General features: G+C 43.0%; 1 protein-coding gene across 1 annotated transcript in view; it reads left to right on the top strand.

The window, feature by feature from the left end:
* Window positions 1-17183, top strand: part of TMTC1 (transmembrane O-mannosyltransferase targeting cadherins 1) — a 143913-nt gene that overhangs the window by 44728 nt on the left and 82002 nt on the right. The window contains exons 7-8 of the mRNA XM_014307034.2: window positions 12363-12444; window positions 13367-13470. Of these exons, the coding sequence (XP_014162509.2) occupies window positions 12363-12444; window positions 13367-13470 (186 nt within the window). The remainder of the gene's footprint in view (window positions 1-12362; window positions 12445-13366; window positions 13471-17183) is intronic.

Raw genomic sequence — 17183 nt, 5'->3', positions numbered from 1 at the left:
CTCGGGGTGTTTGTTTTGTGAGAGTAGATTGGTCTGTCAGATCCCCACTGGGCGCTGTCTGGGGCAGAGCAGAGAGGGCAGGAGAGGGAGTATCCCCTCCTGGGTGGGGCTGGTGATCCTGAGCTGTGATGTGCTCACTGAGCATTGTAAATCCTGAATGCTGGGTTGGTCAGCGCCAGGAATGCTGGCAGGACACGATGGATAGCACCTGGGGGGATTGTCTCATTCTTCATCAAGTGCTGGCTCTCTACCAGGAGTTGCTCAAAAAATAATCATAAAGAAGGGGAAAGAAGTTATGGTTCCTGCTGTGAGGTCAGCAAGAGCTAGCTGTTGACAGAAGTGAGAGTGGAACGGGATCTGTAGGGTTTTGACTTCCTTCACCATAACTTGCTGGATGCTGATATTATTTTCATCAGATCTGGCCTTGCAGAGTCAGGAAGACAGATCACCAAGAGAGAAAGAGAAATTGAAATAAATGAGGTGTCTGGCAGGTTTGATTTTGAAAGTGAGCTTGTGTGCAACTGGGAGATGGTTGGTGGAGGTGAGGGGTGTGATGTGGTACAGCACAGTCCCCGTCCTGCAGATGTTACTGAGGGGCAGACACTGGATCCTGATCAAGTTTGCATCAGGTCCAGCCCCACAGCTGGCCATCAGCCTTGCTCTGTGCCAGGCACAGGGCACAGAGCGCCAGGAACCAAAGCAGAGGGTAACCTGCTGACCCTGGAGGAGGGAGGGAACGTGATCAAGCTCCTGCTGACTCCCAGCAGGGTGAAAAGTAATTTATTAGATTCATCTCAATGAAAAAAAAACCAGCCTGGGCATCTTAGAAGTCTTTAATGAGACTGGTTTTTAGCCCTAACCATCTGCAACATGCCACCATCACCCCCGCCCCAAAATGGAAAAGAAATAATTTCTTAGTGAACAACATGTTTTGTTTCTCTTTTGGACATTGTCTAAATAAGAAATGTGGAAAAGGAGCTAGATTCAGTACCAGTCACACTCCTCCCAGGGGTGGAATAGAAAAAGGAAGCTGTTAAGATGTTCCTTCTTGTTCCCACCAGCCTGGGTTGCTGAAGGCTGGTCAGTGCAACTCCATGTGCTTTTCTTGGGAAGCTTACACAAGTGCAGTGTGGAGCTGGCAAAAGTATTTGCAAATCTGACTTGAAATAATCAAAAAGTTTCAACTGAAGCAAACACTTCTTTCCTCTCCAGGCATTTTAGATATGTTCCTGCTACCCTGCAAAACTATCAGTATGGCACATATAATAGCTAAGCTTGTGTAATAAACAGGAAAACCAAATGAAGGAGGCAAAGAATCAGCTCCTGTTCTCTCTGGGAATTTCTGTGAGTTGCTGGTATTTCCCTCAGCAGCAAGAGCCAGGGCAGAGTGGGGTCAGTTCAGCACTTTCCTGGGGAAATACAGATTTATACCCGAGCATTTGCCTGCTGTGGTCAGTGGAGCTCAGAGGGGCCAGGGAGCTGTGTTGCTCTCTGGTCCCTCTCTTTATTTTGCTCATTTGTGTAAAATATTCCTTAATCCATATTTGCAAATGGATGCACTAACCTTCTTTCTCCCTCTGTATTCTTCCTTCCTCCCCTTTCCCATCTCTACATTAAATGCTTGAGAATAAATTGGTAACTCTGCTTCATGGGGTACCTACAGCACTCATGGCTGACCTTCAGAAGTTTCCCTTTTTTTTTTTTCCCCTTTCAATATGTTGTAAGGAAGCCAAATAATTTAAACCAGCTGGAAGATCCCTGAACTGCTACAGTTCTATAATGTTCTATAATCATTTCCCTCCTAGGTTATAAAACTGGCTCTCTGTAGTTTACTGCCAGGCCCTTTCATTGCAGAGTGAAATAATAAAGGTCTCTGAGGACTGTGTGCTTCTCAACTCTCTGAGAGATCGATGGGATCAATTTGCCTCTGTGTGTTTCGATGTCTCTGTCCTAATTCTGGAGACAGCTGCTCTGCTGTGCTGTCAGGTGGCTGCTTGCAAAGGGAGGAGCTCCTGGATCTGCTCAGGGCTCTAAAACTGAGATCATTAGGGTTAAAAAACCCTCAATAACAAAAAAAAAAAGGGAGCAGGGCTTTATTGCTCTGTAAGAGGTACTGCTGAGTTGGGCAGAGGTGTTCTTTGTCTCTGAGGTGAGCATGGGGTAAAGCAGCATGGATGGTTTGGGCAGGAGTTTAAAGTCATGCAGGTGATTTATAGTGATTTTTGTGATGTGAGTTTTACCACGTTGCCTGAAGCACAATATGTTCATCAAGGCTTTGCCTTGTTTCACTCCTTCCATCTTGTAAAACCCCTTTCTTTCTGGCCCTTGTGAGAAGTGCCCTTTTGTGTCTTCCCCATCCTAGCCCTGAGCTATCAATTGGAGGAAGCTAAACCGAAGCAGGCAAAATAGCTTTGCTCAAGTGGAGTGCACTTGGGTGAGCTGGTGCTTTCTGGAGTAAGCTCTGACAGGCAGCAGCCACTTAGGTAAACTCCACTGCTTCTCACACTGCAGCAACCTCCTGCCCTGAGACACGTTCTGTAAAAGGATTCTTTTTCCTGAGTATAAATAATACATATAGGTGTAACCTGAAAGTTTTTTCAATGACTTACAAACACCAGTCTGTATTGACACTTCCCAAATTTTAATTATGTTTTGAAAATCTTCCCTTTGTTTTTACTCCCCAGTTCAGCTTCTCATTATTTGTTTTTGTCTGGCTTGTTAGGTATATTAGATCCTTTACTTGTTTAATTGCATTTTAACCACAGGAGTGTATGTGATTGGCACTTGGAATAAGTCTTTATTTCTCTAGGAATGCTTGTGGAATAGCAATTCTGATGGCTGCTTTATGGATGTTACATTTAATCAATAACTCAAAACCAGAAATAACAGCAGCTCTCTGTCTTTCTTGGTTGGCAGTTTTATCCATGCTGGCTGGTACTTATCACTTAGTTATTCAAAAAAGGCTATTTTTTTGTGTTTAATGATAGGATCAAACATATGCAGCACAAATCTTAAAGGAGAACAAGGAAAGAAAAAGAATCTCTTAGTTTCACGAAATTCTTGCTTCCTGTGAGTAAATCAAACCAGAGTCTCTGGGCTGGTTTTGTTGGAGCATTGGAAGGTAACAAGCCTTGAACAAAGTTCCCAGTGTGTTTTCCCTCCAACCAGGTGGGTGATGTGCCTGGAGCAGAGGCTCTCAGCCAGGTGGGAAGGTGTTCTTACTCACTGTCAGCTCCAGCCCATCCTGCAGAAGGCTGGGGGTGTGTTACAGGCTGTGGCAAGATCCCCAAGGCAGAAGCTGCTTGTATTTTTGGCCGAGTGCGATATTCCATAAACTTTCGTGAGAAACTCTGCAGGATCCTTCATGCTTGCCAGGCTTCTAAATTTCAGAATTTAAGCCCACTTCTGTGGAAATGGAGACTACAAAATCGTGTTGTTTTCTCGCTACTGCTTGCTTTTTGGAAGTTGCCAAAGCAGTTCAAAGTGAATATATCTGAGTGACTTAAAGAAGGCTGGAAAGTTTGTGGTTTTATTTTTCTGGCAATAGATGAGACTGAATCATGGTCAAAATAGGATAAAATGTAATTATTTTTTATAATTCTGCCAAGTTTCAGAATTATTTTTTTTATTGATGTGCTTTTTGGCTTTTACCATTTATTATCTGCTTAGATGAGATATAAAGAATAGCTTTGCAGGGGAAATCCATTTAAAGTGAGCCACTAATCTTTACCGGCTATTGCAGATTTTAATTTTTATTTTTCACAGATGAACCCTGTCGTAACTGAGCCACAAATGTATGTGATGAAAGAACCAGTCCATTTTTAATTTGAAGAATTGAAGGATTTGTAGATGTTTGTACGGAAAAGCAACAGAGATAAAAGTTGTTGGAAGTACAGTGTTTGGTATTTCGTGCCAACAGGAATAGTACAGGCACAATTTACTTACAGGGCTGCTGACAAAAGAAGTAATTGGCTGCCAATGTTTGAATTGTTTTCTTTCAGATTCTCTCTGTGTTGCAGTAAAACTTTGGCATCGAGCTGCATTTGATTGCAAACATCAAAAAGTTTCTCTGAAGGGATATCAGCTCAGAAGAATGTTATTTTGATTCTCACTATATTGCTAACAGACTCGTGTCATTCGAGTTTAAAAAGAACAAGCTATTTTTGACGATGTTAAAAATAGCAGACTTTTTCCTAAGAGAAATGAGTGAGGAAGGTTGGAGTTTTTTACCATTTATTTTGTATTTAGAGATGGCTTTGGCATATTTACGGATTGCTTTATTTAATCTGACAGAAGAAAAGGGACAGAGTAGATAAAATGTCAGATTAGAAGTTTTCTGGAAAGGAAATACCTTCCTTCTAAAGTATTTAGTACTGACATGCAGGCAAGCTGTGTTTAAAGTAGCTCAAGGATGGGAAAAGTTTTTGGAAAAGGGACCAATCTCTCCATACACGTTTGTTTTACTGTCCTGAAGGTCCACAGTCCTCCTCCCCCATCAAAGCAGTCTGATGACTGCTCCTCTTTTCATCCTGATATCTCAAAGTCAAGGATTCAAACTGTGAATGCCTGATTTTCCCCCCCTCTCCTCGATTAAGTGCAAAATATGGATTTAAATTGCATTTTACATGTAGTTTCAGATTACAGGTAAATTATGTAAGAATTTTTTAAAATTCCAAACAAGTAGGTTTTGAAATAAAGCAATGCTCTTCAGGCTACATTTCCTAGTGGTTCAGGTGATCTTCTCCCTGCATTTCTTTGCAAATTGCATATTTCCTTCTGAAACCAGACTTTTGCTTACCCCTTCTACTTGTTTTACCAGAAATGCTCGCAGCTAAAACATTATGTGCCTCTCCAAGTGTTTCCAAAAGGTTTCTTTGGGGATGACCCGACCCCAAGTGATGATTTATAAAATGTAATTCAGTTGAGCAAAGATATTTAAGAAAAAAACCCAACAACCCACAACTGAGCATTTGCCCTGTTGAGAGCAGCTTTTCCTGTAAATATTTTCTTTCTTCCCCTCCTTCCTCAAGTCAAACTCTGGACCATTAAAATGTTTAAAATTCCTTAAAAAGTTGTTTCAGGTTTGGGATTGGAACCAGCTGACTCTTACCTATGCTTCTCATCAGTGCCTATCCCATTTTTAGGGATGATGCATGGAGTAGAAAGGAGATCACCAAAACCAGTGAGTCTCACAGACATTGGTTTCTGTGCCCTTTCGCTGCATATTTTTGTTGCTTTTTGGTTGCTTTTCTTTTTAAAGTTTGCTTATTGGCACCCTTGTCAACAGCAGAAAAGTTATATTCTTAATTCCCTAATTGGACATATATAATGTTAAAGCTACCATGGTTACTTCTGTAAATTAACAAATAGCTGGATCAGTGTGTGTTTAGTGACACGAAACCCTTTACAGAGAGCATCAAAGCAAGGCAGCAGGCTGCCACATCTTTTATGGCTTGTTTGTAAATTTTTACTGGGACACTTGATTCCCAGGGACACCTCAGTAATTTACACTCATGATAACTGAGCCTTGTGCATGATAGGAGGATAACCTCCTCCTTTCTTCCCATAAAAGCTGTCAGGTAAGAGAGTATTTTGTGATTAGGGAGTGTTTTAGATACCGTGCAGACCTTGTGCTCCCTGCCTGTGCCAGCAGCCCCTTTCCTAAGCCTGGGCATGCAGAGTGATGTGGTGCTGTGCTTTGGGGGTGGCTGTGTTCCAGTGCTGCCAGACCTGCCCTGTGCACCCACAAAGGCAGCAGTCAGGCTCTTGGAGTCCTCGGTGGCTTTGGGTTCATCTGCTCCTGCTGGGCTGGTTCAGGGAAGGCACAGCTACTTTTGCAAGTGGAGCTGCTCTGGGAAAGCAGGGATTTTCCTGCTTCCTGTGCTTCAGTGCAGCTCCTCAGTGCTCACTGGGGACAGCAGGGAATGGAGCTCCAGTGGTAGCAGATTTTTTGGATACTGCCACTGGATCTCTGACAGCAGCAAAGGTCTGAATATTGCCATATATATTTTCCTGACTCATCTTTTTTCCCCTCTGTGGTGGTGTTCACAGGGGTCCCAGGACGAGGGAAGAGACGAGAATCTTGACTCCATGTTTCAGAAGGCTGGTTTATTATTTTATTATATATATTATATTAAAAGAAAATGATATATTAGAACTATACTAAAAGAATAGAAGAAAGGATTTAATAAGAGGGATAGAAAAGGAATGGAATGATAACAAAATCTTGTGACTGACCAGAGAGTCTGAGCCAGCTGGACTGTGATTGGCCATTAATTAGAAACAACCACGTGAGACCAATCACAGATCCACCTGTTGCATTCCACAGCAGCAGATAATCATTGTTTACATGTCGTTCCTGAGGTCTCTCAGCTTCTCAGGAGGAAAAATCCTAAGGAAAGGATTTTTCATAAAATATGTCCGTGGCACCCCTCCATTTGTGCCTGCCTTTCTTTCTCCTTTTATCCCCTCTCTTCCTTGTAACACATACTCACAGATCTCTTCTTCAGACACGTTTCCAGCCCTCTGCAGTCCAAGCAAATGGTCTCCAGGCTGGACACAGGCATTGCAGGAGAGAGTCTCCTACCTCAATGGCTCTGCAGGAGCAATGCAAGGAGAGTCTGATGCTGTTCCTCCTAGATGGTGTTTGGTAGGGCTGGAGAGCTGGGGAATTGCTGCAGGACTCTAGTGAGCATTGCAAATAGAGAGATCTTTTCCCATGGCTTGTCACGTGCCCAGAAACAGTCAGTTGTCGCTGAAATCAAAACCATCAGCACCTCTGCAGTCCCTCTACTAAGCAACAAATCCCTGCTCCAAACTGGAACCACTGAGTTTTCCCAATAAAGTGGTTTCAGAACTTGGTCAACATGGGGAAATCTCTCCAGTTGTTTTTTCAGGAAAAGCCAAACTGTTTTACCTGATACTTTTGAGGAAGAAAACAGTTTCAGCTTCACATAAACTCCTGGAAGAGAAAATTTTCAGCCTGAATGAATAAAGCTTGTCAAAAGCACAAACAGCTGTAAATAGGGATTTGTAGCTCAATGTGAGGAGCAGCCAAAGCTGCTATTAGTGCAGTTACTTGAAATATGTCTGTAGGAGCCTTTCACTGGACTAGGAGATGAAAAATGAGCCTGTGCCTCAGGTGTGTGTGGTGCAGGGAAAATAAAATGGCTGAAATCGTTGGAAGCTTGAAACTGCAGCCTTGGTGCTTTGGTTTCCTGAGATCTGGTGGATCTGGTGGCCATACTTTGGTGAGGTCTTATTTTTCCTGTTAGCCCTCCTCCACTTTGTCTCCTCCTTGAATGGGTGGAATGTCTGGTATGAGGAGAAACCCTTTTTCGTGTTCTCGGTCATCTTTGATCTGCTAAGTGCATTTTGCTACTTTCCATTTTTCTCTTTCTATTCCTGATCCCTCACTGTGCCTCTGTCTCCTGCTCTCCCTGTTCCTCCCAGTTTTCTTCCTCTACTTTCATCCCACACAGAATGAAGTATGTACTGCCTAGGAGAATAAGGAAAAGCCATGAGTGGGATCAACTTCTCTGCTGTGTATGCCCTGCCCTTGCCTTCCCCAAAAACCCAATAAACGGCAAGAATTCCAAATACGGTCACAGTTGAAAATGTACACAAAGAATACGTGACATTATCAGTGAAAATGAGTTAAAACAGTTGTGACTTTCACAAAACCTCTCCATGGCTCCCAGAAGAGCCAGTAAAACTGCTGCTGTTTGTGTGTGTTTATGCATCTAGGTCTGCGTGGGCAGTGGTAGCTGGGGTTTGGGGCTCTCCAGGGAGATAAGGAGCAAGGATGCCACACACATGCTGTGGGCAAGGTCGTGACTACCCATAAAGCAGGAAGCAGGAGGGCTTTTCTTCTCCCTTGCAAAACCTGCAGCTATGACTGGTATTTTATTTCCCTTAACTGACAAGTACTTTAAGCAAGTTAAATATCCAGACGTGGTAGAATATATTGATTTTTTTTTTCCCACTCAGTTCTTTTTACTCCATGATGGATTTTTTTATTCTTGTTTTCTCCCTGGGATATCGCACACACTTTCTCTTCAAGGGCTGTCCTCAACGAGGACTATAGGCTGAGCTAGGTGGAAAAGATACTTCTCCAATAAAAGATGCAGCTGTCTGGACAGATGATAAGGAAGTCCTCTTTAAGTAGGAAAGGTAAGGTGGTCTCTGTAGTCAGAATGTGGCTCCTGTAAAACTTCCTTATTCTCAGCAGAGGAGTCTGTTGAGCTGATTTAGGATTAGATGTGCATCTGTCAATGACCTAAAGCTTTGACATGTGCTTAGAATATCCCCTTCTAAGTTTAAAAATATTCTTGATTAGAGGTGTTTTACTGTTATCAAGAATTAGGAGTAAGAGAGCAGCCTTGCTTTTTTATTAATCCTTCCAATATCTTCCTGTAGTACTTGGGGTTTGAAAGTGCTCATTCAAAACTCTGGCCATTGGTGGGAAGTGGATATGTTTCCTAAGTGCAGTATAAATGAGAGCAGTGATCCTCTCAGAGTGAAGTGACCTGGCCAAAACAATCTCTTGATACACCAACACTTGTTCTGCTGCAAACTTATATTGGTCTTTCAGACATTCCTGATGGAGAGTCCATCACAGATGTTAATTGTTTATTCGCTTCCCTTGAGAAAGCCTTCGAAGAGAGCACAGAGCAAGCTCACGTTTTGTGCCAGAGCTGAGTCAGCTGCAGTGTGGGATAAACCTGTTTCCAATAGTGGTCTGCAATAGCTCCCAGAGCCGTGGCAATGAGCAGCAGCTGAGGAGCTGCCTCACACTGTTCTGTAAGCTCGAGGTGCCTCCAATGGCACAGGCAAATTAAAAAAGCTGCCTGCTTCTTAGAGAAGTTTGTTTTGATTAACCCAGCGTCCATCTGGTACCAGCAAAGTGTATGTTCCTGTAAACTGCACCATATTGAATTTTACTGGGCCACCTACCCTGCTGTCTTCAATTATAAAGCCTCGGAGTGCCCTGGTGATGTAACTGATTCCAGGATGAGCTGTGCTTTTCAGGAAGCTGGGACTGCCAAATATCTGTCTTGGCCTCTGCTTGAACTGCACGAGAGAAGTCCCTGCATTATTAAGCTTTTCTTGGATTTATTGTTTGTTGTGATTCTGGTTGCTTTGGGAAGTATTCCTGAAAGGCTTTTAAAAGAGAGCAAGTAGGCAATTACATGCTGGGTTGCTTTGTGGGAAAGCTGGCATGAAGTGGAAGCAGAACCTCTGCCCAAATGGGCTCTTTTTTTGTTTAGTGAACCTGATGAGCTGGATTTTCTCCTCTAATTGTATAATTTTTTTAAGGAAGACCTGGAAGACCCACACCTTGAAATGATCACATACTCAGGAGGTAGCATGTTGCTGTCTGGTGCTGCCATCAGCACACTTTCCCTAACTCTGTCCCACACCCACTCTCGTGTGGGAGTGAATGTGTGTGTCTGTTTTGGCATGTTTTGGGCACCACAGTTGTGCTGGTTGGGGTGGAGCAGGTGATAGGGAGTGGTTCCCATGAACAGAGGGATGTTTGGCAGCCTGGAGAGGCTGGCAAATGTGTGGAAATGTGACCAGTAAATGACTTTTTACAAGACAGCTGTTAAAAAGGGGTATAAAACAGTTTAACTGTTAAATTAGTAATTTCTTTGCTTCTCCTAGCTAAATACAAAATTAAGAGCTTTGGCTGATCTTAAGGTTGTCTGAGCAAAGTTCATTGTAACCTCAGATATGTTTGCAAGCTGAGATTTTACGTGGAAAAAGCTGCTGCAATTTTACATGTAAAAAGGTCCTGCCTTTTCCATGCTGTGTGTCACTGACATTTAACAAACTTCCTCATCCAGGTCCCGTTTGCAGTTCATTTGGTTTCATTACGCAAACTGTGTGTTGTTCTTTCACCAGCACCAGATGTGAGATGTTTCACTAGCTACCTTTCCTGACACAAGTGGTAGCCCAGTAAGGTGCTTTGGGAAACTACCTGGTTCTTCTAAAGCTTTGAGGCATTGAGTGTGACCTGTCCCTTCATGCCACTCCTGCAGGTCAATCTGCTGGCTGGAGAGCAGGCTTGCTGAGCACTGAACCATGTTATCTTTTGCGGTTTCCAGACAGACTTCAGGACAGCAGCTTTCTCAAAATGGAAGAGTTTCACTTTTTAATTGAACAACCTGACCACAGGTGGCTTCTCTGGAGGAAGGCAAACACATGGCCCGGAGATGATGGCCACCTCACAAGTTTTGGGTCACTGATGCGAGGTGATGCTGCTTCTCAAGGATGAAGTTGGCAGACTTCTTGACACTGATAAGTGCTCCTCTGTCTGTAACTGAAGCCTTGGAGAAAGAGCTGAAGTGTTCTTTTCCCAGAATAATTCTACCCAAAGCAAACATTTGTAATGGAAAATTCCTGCCTAAAGTGTTGCAGAGAGTTAAAAGTAAAAGCGAGCGAAAACAGGTTCTGGAAGAGTCAGGCAGTGTGATGAATAGAGGGCTCTCCTCTCTCCACACATAAAAATGTAAACAAAGTGCAACCAAACACTTCCTGCTGCAAATACAAGGGGGTTGAGTTTCATAAAGGGTTCCAATAGGGGACAAAAGCCTGGGGTTTGGTCCAAATGCTGTTAAAGTCAGCGAGAGGCTTTCCCTTTGGTTCCGGTGGGTTTGGAGCCGGGCCAAGGTGAGCACTTGAAGGCCAACCTGACCTTTCATGGGGAGACAAAGCTGAAGGCTTAGTTTCATCTCCTTGTACTTGCTGCAGCCTGATTAAAATCAGTGGGAACTCCAGAAACTTTGCACTTTGAGGCGTTCAGCCCTTGTAGACTAGTCTGACATTTAAGTCAGGTTTGGTGCTGAAATGTCAACATTTCACAGTAAGTAGACTCCAAAGACTGAAAGTTGTCTGGCTTGCTTTATGCTGTGTGGTTTAGTTCCTTAGTTTTAGGCATGGCACTTAGGGAAAGCTTTCTGAAGAGCAGTTCCTTTGTACAGAGCATCCAGATGTACTTCTTTCATCTTGGTAAATGCTGCCTCTGTTTCTTGCTGGTTTGTCATGGTGACTTTTTTCTGCAGTGTAATCTTTTCTTCATCTTGCCATGGTGACCAGGCTTGCAAACTTCCTACTTTAGAAAATTTGAACAAAACCCCAGATATTAAAGACTCTTGGCTGCATTAGGAGTGCTTCAGTCTTGTTTTCTCAAAGACTTGAAGGGTGGAAGCAATCAGGTGATAGACTGACTTAAGGAATTTGGAGCGGAAATAAGATGTGTTTTATATGCTCCATGTTCACAGGAGAAACATATGAGGATTTCATGCTTGGAAAGGTAGCTTGCTTGAAGGTGTTGCAATACAAACTGCAGTTTTTGTAAATAATTTAAATAGAGTATGCTGATACTGACTGTATGTTATACAGAAGAACCTGCAAAGGTTTTCCTTCTGAATTTATTTTGTTGACTTGATATTTATGTCTTCTTAAAATAAGTTGCCATTTTTTTCAGTAGTTTTTTTACCTACTATATGCTTAAAATATTCCAGTTGTCTCTTCTGTATTTCTTTTTGTTATTGCTTTATTACAATGATGGAGCATTTCTAAGCTTCAATAGACACAGAATTATCATGAAATTAATGCCATGGATATGGCACTGTTTGTTATAGTAAGAAAGTTCCTTAGACTTTGGCAAGTGCTTCTATTCTATATTAAAATAAATGCGTAGTTTTGGCTCCAAATACAGTTTCATTTCACTCATTGAGAAACAGGAAGGGTTTTATGAACATTCCTACAACAGTATGCCACGTATGTGTTTCTCTCTGTGCAATTAATTATCATAGCACTTTGTCAGCAGGCTTGTGATGAAACTTTAGCGTGCAGAATACGCTCCCAAAAATGCTCAGAATCAGCTCTACTAGATAGTTATTCTTCTCTCTAGAGACTGAGGAGAGAGCTGGGAACAAGGAGATTTTGCATTTTAATCACAGTCTAAAATTGAATTGCTCTGTTTGGGTGACCTTTTAAAAATACGTCTCTGTCTGGTCTTCTGGGAGTCTGAAGACAGCAATCTCACTGAGACACACCTGGAATTTTTCTGAGGATTAAGGGGTTAATTGAAGATTTAAAAACAAACAAACAAAAACCAAACCAACAAACACACCAAAACCAGATTTTGATGGCAAAACTGCAATGTATTATGGTATGGATTACTTGAACTAGTCTCAATATTTTACTTATGTGGAAAGACCTTTGAAGAGTAGGAGTGATGTCATTATTATTGTATTTAGGGTGGTTAAATCATTGTACATGTTTTTCTCCATTTGAAAAATGAGTTAGTGTTCCAAAGTACTTCAACAAACATTTGTTTCCTTGTATTTCAGCTACCTGGCTGCAAATAACAACCAGAATTTCTTAATTACTGCAAGGCCTTTTTTGAAGAGAGCTGCTTTGGTGATAAGCTACGTAAGTATGAATGGGCTTGACCAATAACAATGCATAGTGGTATCCCAAAAGACTCAGAAAGCTCACATGGTAGATCTTAATACAAAGTTAGGCTTGGGAATTAGTCTAGAAAACTTCAGCTGCGCAGAAACAAGAATATTACTGTGTTTCCACTTCAAACCTTTTGATTTGTAGTGGCTGCCCTTGCAACCATGTAATCATCTTCAGGTATTTCCTGCCCTAAATACACAGGACTCTGTGGCACTGGGCTGCCCTGTCAGTGACATGCTGTTAATGCCAGTGCAGGTAAGAGTCATAAGAAAAACTGCTTGATGTGCTCCACACAGGACTCAACACATTGTAGAGGAGAAAACAAGCACTTCATGGGAATGTTCTGGGTGTGCAGCTCCCTGTGCTGCTCCAGGAGCCAGATCCCCTTGCTTGTCCTTTGACAAGTGGTTACCAGAAAGGTAAAGGAGTGTGGAAGCTTCAGAAATCCTTCTAGGAATTAGGATTGCGCAGCATGAGAAGCACTGATGGAGCTTCTCCTTACACCTACGCCAGCATGGATAAATGATAAGAACTTTTAAGACATAACCCATGATTTTCCCCTCTGCATTCAGGTAGAGGTGAATAGCAAAATTCTGCAGTCTACACTGCAGCAGAGTGACAGATTTGTCCTTGAGCATGCTGCCCTTGTGGTGGGTACTGAGATGTGTGAGTTGCTGGCAGTAATGCAGACACGAAGGAGGGACACACAAAGCCACAGTGTGCTCTGTGCTGAGGGTTTGTCACCCTGTGTAAGGTGGCAAACTTGAATTTTGCCTAAACTGCTGAGCTGACTGGCTTTGCACAGCATGGAGAGCTATCACAACTAAACATTTGCTGGAGGCCTTAGCTCTCCTTAGTAGTGCATTGCTAACTGAGATGTTCTTCTTTTAAGGTGATCCTCGTGCTGTATTTCCGCCTCTGGATAATGGGAGGTTCCATGCCAATGTTTTCAGAGCAGGACAATCCAGCCTCATTCTCACCATATTTACTGACAAGGTATGATGACAGCAGTCAAACAGAAGCTTTCAAAAGTGTGGTCTTGATGTTACATTTTCCTACACTGAAATGGTTTGCAGATGACAATGAAAAAAACCTGTTGTGTTGCCTTAACTTAGTTCTTCATATTGCTCTCTCTCTCTTGGAATAGAAAGCAACCAAAACTATTTGAACCCCAAAGCACATTGCAGGTCCTGTAGGGTTGTATTACAGGTGCTTTCTTACTGAAAAATATGTGCTTATTTTTATGCAAAGCCCAAAGAATATAGTTTAGTTGCCTGAGAACAGGACTGGAAAGCCCAGTAAGTGAGGCATAATCCTAAATCTTAGAACTGGCTGCTCCTGAGATGTGGGATGGAAGCATGCAGAGTTTTGGCTGCAGCTGAAGTTTGTATAAAAAGGGGGTGACCATGCTTCTTGGTGTAATATCAGTGACTGAGCAGTCAGTGTGGATGGGCCATGAGTGTTTGCTCTGTTTAGCTACTGAAAGACACTTTGGAGCCTTCTGGAGGAATTTCCTGATGTCTCAAATGAAAATGGGAGCAGTCTTCTTGTGTGTCAGTTCTGGCTTGCTGGCTCCTCATTCCAGCAGTGAAATTTCAGCTTAGACAAAGGTTAAGAACAAGCAATCCTTACTCAACATCTGCTGCAGAATTGGACTGGATCTCATTTGGGGAACCTTTATGATAACGTGGCAACAGCTCCTATTACCATCAGGGCTAAAAGTGCTTCCAGGAAGCACATTGTCTTGTTTGGAAGGCTCTGACGTGTTTGTTTCTGGTGGAGTTATTAATACCAGACTCAGCGCAGCACAGCATGAAGGATTTGCTGCTGTCCCTTTTTGATATGTTTATGCTGAGATGGGGGTCACCGGGTCACAAATGAGCCTGGCCTAATTTCAGTTACCTCTTCTGTGCCGCACATGTTCTTTTGTGTGTTTGTCTCTTTGCCTCCTGTAATGACAGGGGAGGGGTTTCTAAACCCAAAAGCTAAGTCATTCTCAGGGTATGAAACTGTGACTATTGTTGCCACTGGCACTGTGGATTTTATTAACAGCCTTAGGAAAAACAAGTCAGAGTGCTGCTGGCTGAGGTCCTCCCTTGGCCCCAGCAGCAGCCCCAGCTTCACCTGCAATCCAGCAACACCTACCCACTCCAAACCTAATTAAGGAAATCCATTCCAGTAAAAAGCAGTATTACTGTTCTGAAGGGATTCTAAAACCCTTTAATTATCCCAGCTCTTCCATTTCTGCTGAGCTTGATCTTAATCCTCATTTTAGCCAATTTACCCAGAAGGCTTTATCCTCCATTCAGGAAACCCATCCCTTCAGCAGGTCTCAGTGTCAGTCCTGCAGGTGCACTGAGACCCAGTGACCATCTCTGAGCTGACAGCCCATGATGCACCCTCTGACTCTTGTATTGGCAGCAAACCTTCTCCTTCCTCCTCTGTCAGACCCAAACTGTAACTCTCATCTGAGACTTTATCTTGCCGTGGTCAAAGCTGGAGGTCTTGCTGCCCAACTGGCCTTGTGCCTCATCCCAAGTGCAGGACTGGCATGTCAGGTGGAGCTAGCAAGGTTCAAGTGACATAGGTGTGGTTTCCAGGAAGGTTTAGGAAAATGGTTCTGCCCCTCTATTCTGCTCTTGTGAGATCCTTCCTGGCACATTGCATCCATCTCCAGGGTCCTCAGTACAGGAAATACATGGAGCTGTTGGAATGAATCCAGGGGAGGGCTGCAGGTGTGGTCACAGCTCTCTTCACAGAGAGCAGCAGGCACAACTTCCCCAGGATTTTTCCTAGGGAAGGCAGTAAGAAATCTCAGAGAAAGAAAACAACTCTTACCTCTATTTGCTGCTCCTGTTGTTTGGCACGTGTGGAATGTGTTATGGAGATTGTTTACCAAATTTGTTAATTTGAACTCTGGTGATGGTTGTTTGGATTGATTGACCAGTTAGGTCAAAGCTGTGTCGTGACTGTCTGTAAGGGGTCAAGGGGTTTTTCTTTAGCATAGAGTATAGTGTAGTATTACTATGTAGTATAATATAGTATAGCTTAATAAAGGAATTGTTCAGCCTTCTGAAATCACTGGAGTCATTGCAGGTTATTCCCCAGTTGGAGGACACCCTGCTACTATACTGCAGGAGCATTTGTATTTACAGTCCAACTTCAGAGAAGCTCCTAAGCAGGGTGTGTTCTTCACCTGGGGACAGCTACAGTAGCAGCAGCATGTGAAGAACTGGTGTGGGAAGCTTTTAACAAGGTTTTGAAGGCAGTAATTAGGATACAGCACTGAATCCAAGATGTTAACTGCAAGCTGGGTTGGATTGGGAAGAAGGCAGTGGAAGAGCGAAGTTTGGTGTTGAGACCAGAAACTAAAAGATCTGTTTTGGGTAATGCTCTTGAAGTGATTAGTAACATCGTTACTGTAGTCAAAGCAAGGGTTAGAGTCAGGCAGTGGGCAAGTTGTTTTGTAACTCTGAAGATTATTTAGGTCACAAATGGGAGTTTTTTGTTTTCAAAGAGTTGCCTTTATTTGAGCTGGAAGTGTGGTTTTTGTGCATGTCTCGCCAGGGTAAATGTTATGCTTTTCAACAGAGCTGAAAATTATTCTAAGACTTGGCCAGCTCTGTGGGACTAGAAGGAAGGCTGATAACAGTGGAATAAAACAGAAAAGCAGTAGTTTGGAAATGTGTGGCAGCCTTTTTGAAATTAATGAAGTTAGATCTGGAGCTGGGGTCTGGGCTGACACAGGCTGAACCCAGCGGAGCACTGTAACTTTGGCAGGGTTTATTGGGACCACCATTAGGGGTAGGAGTCAGCTAGGGGGTTGAAAAAGCAGTGACTTGTGAGGTCAGAATCTGTGATCCCTTAGAGCTGATATAGCCTGCTGTACAGGACTGGGGTTATGAGGGGTCTGTGCATGTAGAGCTCAGGGTGTATCAAAGGAATCTAAGAGGAGACAGGTTCCAAGTAAGCCAAGGAAGTGACACACAACAGGCAGCTGAGCTGGGAGCTTCTTCCTGCAGGACACCAGGAGTGTGCTGAACATTTATGCAGGATCAAAGAGAGATTTGCCAAGTTGAAGTAAGAAATCCAGGCTACTAAATATGCAGAGACCACATCCAACTCAGAAACTCCAACTCATCCAACTCCCCAGCTAGGAACTGGGGGAAAGTTATCATCCTTCATGCTTTACTTGGCATGGGCTTCTGGTCACTGCTGGATAGACCTTTGATGTGGCTCAGTTTGGCCCTAGAAAATGCCTATGTGTTCTGTGTAACTTGTCTCCAATCTTGGACAACACAAATGTATAAATTAAAGTAGACAGATAATAATTTGTTTAACAATTAAAGGGTATAATATGCTGAAATAATGACAGTTTTTCAGTTTTTAGAAACAATCATCTGTTCAGCATGCTCACTAAATTACTATTGTTAAAATTACCAGCGATATTCCTAAATACCTCAAAGCTTAGGGGCACAAATGACAGCCACATTTCCATGGCCCTCAGTGTGTTGCTTGGCAAAGGTGGTCTGAGAAGATGGCATGTGTCTGTCATTGCCTTTCTCAGTGGAGGCAGAAATGAAGGTCTTGGGAATCCTTCTATTCCTAAGCCCTGCCATGGAAGCTTGTCCATCCAGGCTGTTGTGCACTGCAGGATGCACTGTCTCCAGTGGCCTTACCTTAAAGAACACAGACTTAGATCTCAAAAT

The sequence above is a fragment of the Geospiza fortis genome, unplaced genomic scaffold (assembly GCF_000277835.1).
Source record: "Geospiza fortis unplaced genomic scaffold, GeoFor_1.0 scaffold10, whole genome shotgun sequence".
NCBI lineage: Eukaryota > Metazoa > Chordata > Aves > Passeriformes > Thraupidae > Geospiza > Geospiza fortis.
This window is presented reverse-complemented; position numbering and strand designations above follow the sequence as displayed.